This window comes from Microcaecilia unicolor, chromosome 7 (genome assembly GCF_901765095.1).
Source record: "Microcaecilia unicolor chromosome 7, aMicUni1.1, whole genome shotgun sequence".
In the NCBI taxonomy this organism is placed as follows: domain Eukaryota; kingdom Metazoa; phylum Chordata; class Amphibia; order Gymnophiona; family Siphonopidae; genus Microcaecilia; species Microcaecilia unicolor.
This window is the reverse complement of record NC_044037.1, coordinates 234,732,985-234,747,761: the sequence shown is the minus strand read 5'-3', so window position 1 is coordinate 234,747,761 and position 14,777 is coordinate 234,732,985. Positions and strand designations below refer to the sequence as shown.

General features: G+C 46.9%; 1 protein-coding gene across 1 annotated transcript in view; it reads right to left on the bottom strand.

Moving 5' to 3' along the window:
- Positions 1–14,777, bottom strand: part of TTC21B (tetratricopeptide repeat domain 21B) — a 220,258-nt gene that overhangs the window by 184,347 nt on the left and 21,134 nt on the right. The window contains 2 exon segments of the mRNA XM_030209686.1: positions 3,310–3,394; positions 13,733–13,890. Of these exon segments, the coding sequence (XP_030065546.1) occupies positions 3,310–3,394; positions 13,733–13,890 (243 nt within the window).

Below are 14,777 nucleotides of genomic sequence, written 5' to 3'. Positions count from 1 at the left end.
CCTTTTTCCATTCTTTGAAGGATGCTCTTTTGACTCTCATAGTCTCTTTCAACATTGCTGGCTGTCATTTGCTGTTCTTTCCACCTTTGTTATTATGTGGAATACATCTGGTCTGGGCTTCCATGATGGTATTTTTAAACAACGTCCACACCTGATTTAAAGTTCTAACCTTTGTGGCTAACCCTTTCAGTTTCTTTGTAACCATTTTTCTCATTCCATGCAGATCCATAAGTATTGCTATCCTGGGACAGACCGAAGGTCTATCAAGCCCAGTATCCTATTTCCAACAGTGGCCAATCCAGGTCACAAGTACCTGGCAAGATCCCAAAAAAGTACAATACATTTTATGCTGCTGATCCTAGAAATAAACAGTGGATTTTCCCCAAGTCCATTTTAATAATGGTCTACGGACTTTTCTTTTAGGAAGCCATCCAGACCCTTTTTTAAAACCCCATTAACTGCTTTTACTACATTCTCTGGCAACAAATTCCAGAGTTTAATTACTTTGTAGCTTCATTGCGTGCCCCCTAGTCCTAGTACTTTTAAAAAGAGTAAACAAGCAATTCACGTCTACCCGTTCCACTCCACTCAATATTTTATAGTCCTCGATCGTATCTCCCCTCAGCCATCTTTTCTCCAAGCTGAAGAGCCCTAGCCACTTTAGCCTTTCCTCATAAAGAAATCGTCCCATCCCCTTTATCATTTTCGTCACCCTTTTCTGTACCTTAGATTACTCCTGAGTCTATCTCCCTTTCACCATCATCGTATGCCCCTTCATTCCAGAGCATATATGCCAGTAGGTATTTAAAAAAACCTCTACCATCTCCCCTCTCCCTGCCTTTCTTCCTAAGCATATATACTGAGATCTTTAAGTCTCCCCATGGGCTTTATGATGGAGACCACTGAGCATTTTGGTAGCTGCCTTGAGGCCAACTCCATCGTATTTTTGAAGGTGCAGTCTCCAGAACTGTACACAGTATTCTAAAACGTGATCTCACCAGAGACTTATACAAAAACCACTATCACCTCCTTTTTCCTTCTGGTCATTGCTATCGCCTTTTTTACCCGTTTGGCCATATTAAGATCATCACACACCCAAGTCTCAATCCTCTTTCATGCACAGAAGTACTTTACCCCTTTTAATTTCCTAAGCAGGCTCTCATAATGGACTTGTCAAATACTTTCTGAAAAGCCATATATACTGTAACAGCTGGCTCACTGTGAGCCAATTGTTTGTTTGCATCTTCAAAATTATCTAATTAATTGGCAATTCAAGACTTGCCTTGTTGAATCCATGCTGACTCTCTTTAACAAATTTCCATATGGTCGGTAATGTTGGGGTTTTTTTTTTGCATAGCTCACTAGTCTATGATTTTCTAGATCACCCCGTAGCCATTTTTAAAAATTGGTATTATGTTGGATACCCTCCAATCCTCACGTACCGCAGCCACTTTTATTTATATGTTACAGATTAATAGTAACAGGTTAGCAATTTCATATTTCAGTTCTTTCAGGACTCTGGGGTGAATTACCATCCAGTCCTGGTGATTTGTAGCGCTTGAGTTTGTCAGTTTGATCTATTATTGTATATCTTGTAGACTTACAGTGATGTGCCTTAGTTCAGAATGATCGTTATCAAAGGTGGTTTCCAGTATGTGGGTGTGACCCCAACATCCCCCTCAGTAAAGAACGAGGAATAAAATTGTTTATTTCTTTCTGCTATTTTCTTATTGTCACTAAGCACTACTTTTACTCCTTGGCTCATCCAGTGCTCCAACCCACTCCCCTCAAGAGCTTTTTGCTTCAGATGTACTTGAAAAATTGTTAGTATTATAAGTTCTTGCCTCTGCAGCAAGCCACTCTTCAAAGTCTCTCTTCACCTGTATTATTACTTTTTTAGATCTATCTTGCCAGTGCTTGTGCCTATCCCTATTTTCTTCATTAGGGTCTGCTTTCCATTTTCTGAAAGATGCCCTTTTGGCCATAAATCAAACTGGCCATCATTTAGCCTTCTTTCGACCTGTTTTAATGTGTGGAATACATTTTATCTGGGCTTTCAAAATAAGTCTTTTGAAATAATTTCCAAATTCATGTAAATTTTTGACCCTGTCAACAACTCCTTGTATTTTTATCTAAATTTTGGCATTTTATCATAGCCTAAAATGCCAAAATTTTCAAATGCCATTTTAAAATTAAGTATTCTTTACATTAATATTAGAGCTGTATAAATTAGCATATTTTACTATTTGGCTGAATAAAAATAATGAAAAACATTATTTGGCCAAATGCAAATAATGGGCATTCAGCTTTAACATAACCAATAACAAATGAAGTAACGTCACATCAGAGCTCAAGTTCATTTCAGTAGGATTTAGTACAGTAGAACCCCAGATTATTCACATTCAAATTTAAATCACTGGTTGAATACGAATAATGTATTCAAGGCCACATCGAACACAAACATTCAGTAGAGCCCTAATTGATATAAATGTTACATAAAAGTTTATTCTCCATGTAGCTCCTTCGCAAATGCGCAGTAAAGACCCTCTATGTCCCACCCCCGCGTCAATACGTGATGACGGGGCCGGGACAGAGAGGGTCTCTACTGCGCAAGGGGAGGGACGAAACCACCGTCGCTACCGCTTCCTCCCCCCAAGGTAGCCGCCACCACTCCCCCCACCCGGAGTCGCCGCCGCCACCCACCCTCCACCCGGGCAGCTGTGTGCTGCTTTCCCGCGCTGTTTCAATAGCGAAGCGAGGGCCCGGCCCGGGTGGAGGGGTGGCGGCGACTCCGGGGGGGGGGGGCCGTAGCGGTGACCTCGGAGGGGCAGCGGTGAGCTCAGCGGCGGGGGGGGGACCTTGTAGCGGCAAGGAGAAGGGGCCTTTCAAACCCCCCCCCCCCCGTCTTATACTAGCCCGTTTTTACGGGCTCAACGGCTAGTCTTTTCCATAAATAAGTCACGCCCAGCCCTTTCCATACCTTAAACATTCCACAGTCTTTAATCTTTAATAAGACTGATTTTGTATCATGAAGCATAAAGCAGGAGCTGGTTTAAAAGGCTACATAAAGATGATTTATGCAAGTTTTCTGAGATAAACAGCACTTTGTGTCATGTTCAGATACTCAATTATTTTTATTAGCCAAAAACAGCTATTAGCCAGAGCCATACAATGTTTTGAGTCCTGGATGAATTCAGCCCTAAACACAAAATTGAAACCAGGATTGAAAATATATAAATTAACAAACATCAATTTTCGGTTTCTCATCAAATGCTAAGAAAATTATATTAAGTTAAAAGAAAATCTTACCTCATGTATATTTCCCTCCCTACTCAGATAATAAAGGGCCAACATTTGCAAAGCTTCTACATTACGACTATCTTTCTGTAGCAACCTGTATATGAAGATACAGTAAAATACAATTAGTCATGCAGTACACCAAAGTATTATTTATTATTAAATTATACACTTTTTTAGTTAACCTAATCATTTGAATTCCTGACATTGGCCTTCTTCTTAGGAGCACACTAAAACCCTTAAAAAACTTCACCCATCTTTTGGTTTTATTGATTTAAATCCCAATAAGCCTTTGAATGCCATTGCCAAGCATACTCTATCCAACAGTCTAGCAGACTGTGAGGGACATTTTCGATATGACATCTAAGTCAGACTTTGGATGTTTTGCACTAAACGTCCCAAATCCAAATAGCAAATGTAACCAACTTACAAAACGCAAAACATTAATTTTTTTTTTCGAAAGTACAGTTTATAACAAGGTTTTGTGCTCTATGCATTTAATTTTTCATGCCATTTTTGAAAAACAAACAAACAAAACAAAAAAAAAACACACAAGTGAAAAAACTTAAAAAATCAAGACAATGGGATGTAGGAGGGGCCAGCTTTTTTTTTAGCAGACTGGTCCCCAGGGCCAGTCTTAGCATTTGCAGGGCCACATTTAGACCAGTTCAGTGAGGCTCCCTGCCCCCACCTAGCCCCGTCCCTTGTTAACAAGATATGCTTTAAAGTTTTTTATTTCAAATAAAGACAACTTAAGCAAAACTTGTACAGAAAAATGAATTTAAAAAAGCACATTGTTATCATAGGAAACCTTTGGGTTTAAAAAGCAAAACCATGTGCATGTAAGAATTGGATAAATGAATTAAAACAAATGCACTTAATATGTAATACTTGGTAGCAATCTTGAAAGTGATTGAATATTCACATAGCAAGCAGCCTGTGCCAACAAATTTATTTTCCACTGAACATAAAGCGAATGCTACATACCTGTAGAAGGTATTCTCCGAGGACAGCAGACTGATTGTTCTCACTGATGGGTGACGTCCACAGCAGCCCCTCCAATCGGAAACTTTACTAGCAAAGGCCTTTGCTAGCCCATGCGCGGCCGTCTTCCCGCCCGAACCGGCTCGTGTTCGTCAGTCTCATATGTAGCAAGACAAAGACAAGGGAAGACACAACTCCAAAGGGGAGGCGGGCGGGTTTGTGAGAACAATCAGCCTGCTGTCCTCGGAGAATACCTTCTACAGGTATGTAGCATTCGCTTTCTCCGAGGACAAGCAGGCTGCTTGTTCTCACTGATGGGGTATCCCTAGCCCCCAGGCTCACTCAAAACAACAACCATGGTCAATTGGGCCTCGCAACGGCGAGGACATAACTGAGATTGACCTAACAATTTATCCAACTAACTGAGAGTGCAGCCTGAAACAGAATAAACATGGGCCTAGGGGGGTGGAGTTGGATTCTAAACCCCGAACAGATTCTGAAGCACTGACTGCCCGAACCGACTGTCGCGTCGGGTATCCTGCTGCAGGCAGTAATGAGATGTGAATGTGTGGACAGATGACCACGTCGCAGCTTTGCAGATCTCTTCAATAGTGGCTGACTTCAAGTGGGCCACTGACGCAGCCATGGCTCTGACATTGTGAGCTGTGACATGACCCTCAAGAGTCAGCCCAGCCTGGGCGTAAGTGAAGGAAATGCAATCTGCTAGCCAATTGGATATGGTGCGTTTCCCCACAGCCACTCCCCTCCTGTTGGGATAAAAAGAAACAAACAATTGGGAGGACTGTCTGTTGGGCTGTGTCCGCTCCAGATAGAAGGCCAATGCTCTTTTGCAGTCCAATGTGTGCAGCTGAAGTTCAGCAGGGCAGGAATGAGGACGGGGAAAGAATGTTGGCAAGACAATTGACTGGTTCAGATGGAATTCCGACACAACCTTTGGCAAGAACTTAGGGTGAGTGCGGAGGACTACTCTGTTATGATGAAATTTGGTGTAAGGGGCCTGGGCTACCAGGGCCTGAAGCTCACTGACTCTACGAGCTGAAGTAACTGCCACCAAGAAAATGACCTTCCAGGTCAAGTACTTCAGATGGCAGGAGTTCAGTGGCTCAAAAGGAGGTTTCATCAGATGGGTGAGAACGACATTGAGATCCCATGACACTGTAGGAGGTTTGACAGGGGGCTTTGACAAAAGCAAACCTCTCATGAAGCGAACAACTAAAGGCTGTCCTGAGATCGGCTTACCTTCCACACGGTAATGGTATGCACTGATTGCACTAAGGTGAACCCTTACAGAGTTGGTCTTGAGACCAGACTCAGACAAGTGCAGAAGGTATTCAAGCAGGGTCTGTGTAGGACAAGAGCGAGGATCTAGGGCCTTGCTGTCACACCAGACGGCAAACCTCCTCCATAGAAAGAAGTAACTCCTCTTAGTGGAGTCTTTCCTGGAAGCAAGCAAGATGCGGGAGACACCCTCTGACAGACCCAAAGAGGCAAAGTCTACGCTCTCAACATCCAGGCCGTGAGAGCCAGAGACTGGAGGTTGGGATGCAGAAGCGCCCCTTCGTCCTGTGTGATGAGGGTCGAAAAACACTCCAATCTCCACGGTTCTTCGGAGGACAACTCCAGAAGAAGAGGGAACCAGATCTGACTCAGCCAAAAAGGAGCAATCAGAATCATGGTGCCTCGGTCTTGCTTGAGCTTCAACAAAGTCTTCCCCACCAGAGGTATGGGAGGATAAGCATACAGCAGACCCTCTCCCCAGTCCAGGAGGAAGGCATCCGATGCCAGTCTGCCGTGGGCCTGAAGCCTGGAACAGAACTGAGGGACTTTGTGGTTGGCTCGAGATGCAAAGAGATCTACCAAGGGGGTGCCCCACACCTGGAAGATCTGGCGCACTACTCGGGAATTGAGCGACCACTGTGAGGTTGCATAATCCTGCTCAGTCTGTCGGCCAGACTGTTGTTTACGCCTGCCAGATATGTGGCTTGGAGCACCATGCCGTGACGGCGAGCCCAGAGCCACATGCTGACGGCTTCCTGACACAGGGGGCGAGATCCGGTGCCCCCCTGCTTGTTGATGTAATACATGGCAACCTGGTTGTCTGTCTGAATTTGGATAATTTGGTGGGACAGCCGATCTCTGAAAGCCTTCAGAGCGTTCCAGACCGCTCGCAACTCCAGAAGATTGATCTGCAGATCGCGTTCGTGGAGGGACCAGCTTCCTTGGGTGTGAAGCCCATCGACATGAGCTCCCCACCCCAGGAGAGACGCATCCGTAGTCAGCACTTTTTGTGGCTGAGGAATTTGGAAAGGACGTCCCAGAGTCAAACTGGACCAAATCGTCCACCAATACAGGGATTTGAGAAAACTCGTGGACAGGTGGATCACGTCTTCTAGATCCCCAGCAGCCTGAAACCACTGGGAAGCTAGGGTCCATTGAGCAGATCGCATGTGAAGGCGGGCCATGGGAGTCACATGAACTGTGGAGGCCATGTGGCCCAGCAATCTCAACATCTGCCGAGCTGTGATCTGCTGGGACGCTCGCACCCGCGAGACGAGGGACAACAAGTTGTTGGCCCTCGACTCTGGGAGATAGGCATGAGCCGTCCGAGAATCCAGCAGAGCTCCTATGAATTCGAGTCTCTGTACTGGGAGAAGATGGGACTTTGGATAATTTATCACAAACCCCAGTAGCTCCAGGAGGCGAATAGTCATCTGCATGGACTGTAGAGCTCCTGCCTCGGATGTGTTCTTCACCAGCCAATCGTCGAGATATGGGAACACGTGTACTCCCAGCCTGTGAAGTGCCGCTGCTACTACAGCCAAGCACTTCGTGAACACTCTGGGCGCAGAGGCGAGCCCAAAGGGTAACACACAGTACTGGAAGTGACGTGTGCCCAGCTGAAATCGCAGATACTGTCTGTGAGCTGGCAGTATCGGGATGTGCGTGTAGGCATCCTTCAAGTCCAGAGAGCATTTTCCTGAATCATGGGGAGAAGGGTGCCCAGGGAAAGCATCCTGAACTTTTCCTTGACCAGATATTTGTTCAGGGCCCTTAGGTCTAGGATGGGACGCATCCCCCCTGTTTTCTTTTCCACAAGGAAGTATCTGGAATAGAATCCCAGCCCTTCTTGCCCGGATGGCACGGGCTCGACCGCATTGGCGCTGAGAAGGGCGGAGTGTTCCTCTGCAAGTACCTGCTTGTGCTGGAAGCTGTAAGACTGAGCTCCCGGTGGACAATTTGGAGGTTTGGAGGCCAAATTGAGGGTGTATCCTTGCCGGACTATTTGAAGAACCCACTGATCGGAGGTTATGAGAGGCCACCTTTGGTGAAAAACTTTCAACCTCCCTCCAACCGGCAGATCGCCCGGCACTGACACTTGGATGTCGGCTATGCTCTGCTGGAGCCAGTCAAAAGCTCGTCCCTTGCTTTTGCTGGGGAGCCGAGGGGCCTTGCTGAGGCGCACGCTGCTGACGAGAGCGAGCGCGCTGGGGCTTAGCCTGGGCCGCAGGCTGTCGAGAAGGAGGATTGTACCTACGCTTACCAGAAGAGTAGGGAACAGTCTTCCTTCCCCCATAAAACGTCTACCTGTGGAGGTAGAAGCTGAAGGCTGCCGGCGGGAGAACTTGTCGAAAGCGGTATCCCGCTGGTGGAGCTGCTCTACCATCTGTTCGACCTTCTCTCCAAAAATATTGTCCGCACGTCAAGGCGAGTCCGCAATCCGCTGCTGGATCCTATTCTCCAGGTCGGAGGCACGCAGCCATGAGAGTCTGCGCATCACCACACCTTGAGCAGCGGCCCTGGACGCAACATCAAAGGTGTCATACACCCCTCTGGCCAGGAATTTTCTGCACGCCTTCAGCTGCCTGACCACCTCCTGAAATGGCTTGGCTTGCTCAGGAGGGAGTTTGTCCACCAAGCCCGCCAACTGCCGCACATTGTTCCGCATGTGTATGCTCGTGTAGAGCTGGTAAGACTGAATTTTGGCCACGAGCATAGAGGAATGGTAGGCCTTCCTCCCAAAGGAGTCTATGGTTCTAGAGTCTTTGCCCGGGGGCGCCGAAGCATGCTCTCTAGAACTTTTAGCCTTCTTTAGGGCCAAATCCACAACTCCAGAGTCGTGAGGCAACTGAGTGCGCATCAGCTCTGGGTCCCCATGGATCCGGTACTGGGACTCGATCTTCTTGGGAATGTGGGGATTACTTAAAGGCTTGGTCCAGTTCGCCAGCAATGTCTTTTTTAGGACATGATGCATGGGTACTGTGGACACTTCCTTAGGTGGAGAAGGATAGTCCAGGAGCTCAAACATTTCAGCCCTGGGCTCGTCCTCCACAACCACCGGGAAGGGGATGGCCGTAGACATCTCCCGGACAAAGGCCGCAAAAGACAGACTCTCGGGAGGAGAAAGCTGCCTTTCAGGGGAGGGAGTAGGATCAGAAGGAAGGCCATCAGACTCCTCGTCAGAGAAATATCTGATGTCCTCCTCCTCCTCCCACGAGGCCTCACCATCGGTATCAGACACAAGTTCACGAACCTGTGTCTGAAGCCGTGCCCGGCTCGACTCCGTGGAACCACGGCCACGGTGGGAGCGTCGAGAGGTAGACTCCCTCGCCTGCATTTATCCAATTCTTACATGCGTCGGGGAGCCTTCCTGGGAGGCGACCGCAGTCGGTACCGCAAGCGGCACTGATGTCGGAGACCTCACCCCGGGTAAGGGGCCAGCCGGCGCCTCACTCGACGGTACCGGTGGCTCAAGCACCCCCGGTACCGGAGGGGAAGGGCGCAACAGCTCTCCCAGGATCTCTGGGAGAACGGCCCGGAGACTCTCGTGCAGGGCGGCTGTGGAGAAAGACATGGAAGCCGATGCAGGAGTCGAAGTCAGAGTCTGTTCCGGGCATGGAGGCTGTTCCGGGCTGTCCAAGGTGGAGCGCATCGACACCTCCTGAACAGAGGGTGAGCGGTCCTCCCGGTGCTGACGCCTGCTGGGTGCCGACTCCCTCGGCGACCCAGAGCTCTCGGTACCGACGCGGGAAGGAGACCGGTGTCAATGCTTCTTTGACTTTTTCAAACTAAGCATGTCACCGGAGCTTCCCGGTACCGACGAGGAGGACGTAGAATCCAGCCGTCGCTTCCTCGGGGCAGAGGCCGAAGGTCGGTCTCGGGGGGGCTGTACCGCAGGAGCCCTCAGGGTAGGGGGAGACCCACCCGAAGGCTCACCGCCACCAGCAGGGGAATGGACAGCCCTCACCTGCACTCCAGATGAAGCACCACCGTCCGACGACATCAGCACTAGTGGAGGTCCCGGTACCACCGACGCCGACACAGCCTTCTGATGTCTCAGCCCCGACGATGCAGAGGGTCGATGCCTCGATGCAATGGATACAGTCGCGGCCGAGGGCGGAGGTCTTGACGCTGTCGACGTCGACGCACTCGATACTCCCGGTGCCGATGCCGACGAAGAGCCTGAGAACAAAACGTTCCACTGGGCCAATCTCGCTACCTGAGTCCTTTTCTGTAAAAGGGCGCAAAGACTACAGGCCTGCGGGCGGTGCCCAGCCCCCAGACACTGAAGACACGACGCGTGCCTATCAGTGAGCGAGATTACCCGGGCGCACTGGGTGCACTTCTTGAAGCCGCTGGGAGACTTCGATGACATGGGCGGAAAAATCACGCCGGCGAAATCAAAACTCGTAATTGCGGTAAGGTACCAAAAAGAGGGGGAGAAAAAACTCGACCCGAGGCCTCAAAGGGGCCTACCCCGAAAACGAAAGAAAACTTATTGGGGCCAAAAACTAGAAATACGGGGAAGGGAAAAAGACCGAAAGGCCCTTCTCCGAAATCCCTTTTTCTTTTTTTTTTAAGAGCGAAAAAGTCAAAAGACGCGCGAGGGTCAACTTAAGGGGCGCGAACGGCGCAAACACGACCGTACCGAGCGCGGACAAAAGAAGACTGACGAACACGAGCCGGTTCGGGCGGGAAGACGGCCGCGCATGCGCATGGGCGCGCGAGGACTAGCAAAGGCCTTTGCTAGTAAAGTTTCCGATTGGAGGGGCTGCCGTGGACGTCACCCATCAGTGAGAACAAGCAGCCTGCTTGTCCTCGGAGAATTAACATTGTATGAAATTGGCAGCTAATAGAGTGCTGAACTGGATAACGTTGGCACATTTAGACTGACTCTGAATAGTTCTGCACGAAGGAAATCTTTCTCTGTGAAATAGTAGTAATAAAAAAAAAGGCAAGTGCATTTTTATAATATGCCACTGCATTCCATAAAGCAAAAGGAGCAAGTTCCCACATGCCATCTTTTTCTTTTGATGTAGGTACAAGAAAAAACGGTGTTAAATGCTCCCAGGTCTCAGCTTAATTAATGATTTTTTAAAACTGTACTTATGAATAGCAAGTCTGATGTTAAACACCTGATACTCATAATGTCTGTTTTGATGGCCCTTTACTAGGTGAAAACATCAGAACAGAGTGAGTTCCTATAACCAGCCCCTCCAAATGACACAATTATGATTTAGAACTAATTAGATGAAACCAATACTTCCTCTGTGTACATCCGTATGCTACACAAGACATCATCTTTGAAAATATAAGTGAGGTCCAATAAAAATAATGCCAACAATAAGGAACGACAACGTGGATACAGCAGCTCATAGATTTGTTTGCTTTGTTTGGATAAGGGGAAGAGGGGTGCGTGGAGAAGAGGGAAAAGGAGACCAACCTCATGGGCTTCAGCAGCCGTCCCAATCTAATCACCTTCAGCTCTCTCCTGCCCACTCCCTTAGTTCCAGCACGCAGTACCACAGCCTCCTTCAATTTTCCGGGCTGGCAGCAGCATCAGCAAGGTAGACACACTGCCTTCGGCAGCCCTGGAAGCTCTTTGTCTGTTGCAGCGTCCCACCTATGCGGGATAGGAAACTGCAGCAGAGAGAAAGCTTCTGGGCCACCAAAGGCAGTGTGCTTGCCTCACTGACGCTGCCAGCGGCCCGGATTGAAGAAGGCAGCGCTTCAGGGAGCTGAAAGGGAGTAGGAGAGAGCTGACCAAAGCGGCTGGATTGAGAACAGGAGATGGCAATGATGGCTGAAGCAGGGAGCGGGAGAGAGATGCTAAGGCTGCCGCAGGGCCTCTAGGAGTACAAGGCCCTGTGCGACCGCCCCTGTTGCCCTGCCTTAGACTGGCTCTGCTGGTTATACCAATTTGGCCGGGTTCAGGAGATCACCGGCCATCTCCCGATTTGTGTCGAAAGATGGCCGGCGATCTCCTTCGAAAATAAGCTGGATAGTCACAGATCTTTATTGTTCAATAAATACTTTTTGATTAATTTCATAACTGTATTTACACATAGATGTTCAGAGGGTACCAGATTGGCACATATTTTATAAAGGAAAGAAGGCTCTTACTTTCCTTTTACAGAATACTAGTGTAACCAAGTAGATAAGTGCATATAAGCTTACTCATGAGTACTTAACCGATTAGTGCCCAATGTTCCCATAATAAGCCATATAGGAACATTGGGCACTAATGGGTTAAGTCAGCCAGAATTGGAATAATAAGTGTGTGCATCTATGTTCCAAAAATACACACTTAACTTATAAGTTACATAACACCCACACTCTGCCCAGGCTCCACCCGTATACGCTCACCTCCATATCTGAATTTTCAGAGATGCGTGTATTTTCAGAATAGCACTTAGGCACACATCTAATGTGCACATATACATGCATATACAATAGTATTCTAAACATTTATACATTGTCAGCAAGCACCTCTCCGTGCTGTCCGCTCTCGACCTGCACCTCTCCGTGCTGTCTTCACCCACACAATTGGGGCTAATCCACCTCCTAAAAGGAACTGCTTCTGCTCCCTTGCAAAAAAGTAATTATTCACAGTACCAAATTTATCCTGCAGAGTACTTTATTACACCACGGTATCAGTGGGAAAACAGTATGTTCACTGTACCGCAGCTGCTGGTCTCCGTGCACTTTGCTGCACTTTTCAAACACACCAAACAAACAACAGTTCAGTCTTAGAATTAGCAAAAGACTTGGGAAAACCTGTGGTTCAGTCTATTCCTCCGCTCCTCTCTGCTACTGCCTAGGAGTTAGTCATTTTCACCACCCTCATTTGCCAGACACCAACACTCTGACAACCTCCCACAAATGTTCAGACTGACCTCCTTCAGGTAATTAATCCCCACCGTTCCATGAAGCCAGACCGCATCTAGACATTGTCACTGAGCGGCCCCACATCTCTGGCTTCCCTCTGCAGTCTCTTCCTTTGCCATCTCCCTTTGTCCTGAGCAAAAGAACTCCATTTGCTCCACCTCAGCCTCCTTCATGACATTTTCACTTTTCTCTCCTAATTCAATCTCCTCCCACTCCATGGAGTCTTCCCCCACCCTCTCTCCCAGGTGCTGCTCCTCCACCTGATTATCCTCCATCTCCCAATCACCTCCTGACTTTACTACCTGCTGGGAGTTGTAGTGCTGTTTCTCTTGTTCCCTCCTCCCTTGCAAGTGCTGCTGGGTTCTGTAGTTCTCTTCCCTTCTTGCAAGTCTCCTACCCCCTTTTCCCGTCAGAAAGTGCTCTTCCTTTCTTGGCTTACTGCCCCTGTCAGCTCTTCTCTGCCTTCCTTCTACCTCCTCCTTACAACATGTAACAGGCATGTAAATGTTAGGGGTAATTCTACAAGGTAGGTGCTACATGCATTTATAAAAAAATGGGAACGCACAAAATTTACACCTTTTGCAAAGTCAGCTTAAATTTGTGCGTATATTCAATGCATGCACCCACATATTGTATATATTATATGCATACCTTAGAATGCTACCCTCCACTCAACCCAAACTATGCCCTTGGGAATATCTACATACAGATTGCATAAAACTAGGCACACTCTTTCCACACACAGCCTTGCAATTTTACGTAAAAGTCTTTTTCTGCATATAAAACAAGTTTTACATGAAGAAAAAGCTGGATAAAATGTGTCCTTGAATGTGCATGAGATAGATTAGTATCCATAGGAGGCTGCCCATGCAATCCCTCTTATACAGACTCGTTGCAAGTTATCCTGAAAATCAGAATTAGCTAAGGCATACTCCAGGATCAGCTTCAGGAAAGCTAATTAAACACAACTGTATAACCAGGAGATTTCTGCTCAATTTATATTTTTTCTTTTTTTTTTTTTGTTACATTTGTACCCCGCGCTTTCCCACTCATGGCAGGCTCAATGCAGCTTACATGGGGCAATGGAGGGTTAAGTGACTTGTCCAGAGTCACAAGGAGCTGCCTGTTCTAGTAGACAATTCACAAATATCTACATCACAATATGAAGCTTAGATTTACTTTCTTCATCACACACAAACTTCCCAACAGATTTAGTAAATGTGAACAAAAAAGCACGAATAGATCCATATATTGCATACTCTACCTCTGAGCTGTCTCCACTGTCTGTTCCCAGTCTTGTAAAGCTAATTGCAATTTCATTTTCTTTATAAAAGCAGGAATGAAATTTGGATAGCTGACTATAATCTGGTTCACGGTTTCCAAAGCTCCAGAGTAATTCTGACGCATTTCAAAATACTGTGCCTAAAGAATATAAAAGTCACTTTAAAACACTGTTGTTCTAGAAGGGTTTAAATGGCTAATAAAAGTTTATAATATATACAAGGAAAAAAACATTTGGCACATGCAAAACCTAAATATTCATTCTAACTAGTATTCTTAAAGGAGCAGTTGTGCAATCATTTCATTAACTTTTTAAAAACCTAAGTGATAGCAGTTTAATTTGGAATACAAAGAGGGGTATTTTCGATATGACATGCAAATGGCGAAATAAACCTTTTCCAGAAAACGTTTAAAAACGTGAGTCCATAATGGAAGAAATAAATAAACGTGCTCTGATGTTCTAAAATACACAAGAAAAATGTTTGCAGATAAACGTCTTTTCCAATCGGAAATACACTACACAAAACATGCAATGGCAGTACTGGTCCCCGTGTCAAAAAAACATCCACGGCAAAGGCAACACATTCCCTCCAAGTGCAAAACATGCATATATACCTCCTGCATATGGAGGAATGTTCCTTATTGTGCCTGGCCATGTCTCTGCTCAGGAAGCCTAATTTTTCAGTGCTAGAGACAGACACCTGAGGCACAAGAGAAAAATGTTCACGCACCACCACCTGACACACTACAATGTCTCCTTGAGGGTATGAAGATCCATTACAGGCAGCCTGGAAAAGTGAGTGTGAAGCAGTGCCCCCCAAGGATCACAGCACCATACATAGGCAGGGTCACATACACTGAGGTTCCTTTGTCACTGCAATACGTTATTTAAAGTTTCATAAGAATGAATAAAAAAACATTGGTGACATCAGAATATCCAATGACAAGTAATTTCAGGGTCCCCTTCGCTAACCCTTCAATGTAGAAATAAGGGGCTGCATATATCTGGACCCCCCTCTCCCTCCAGC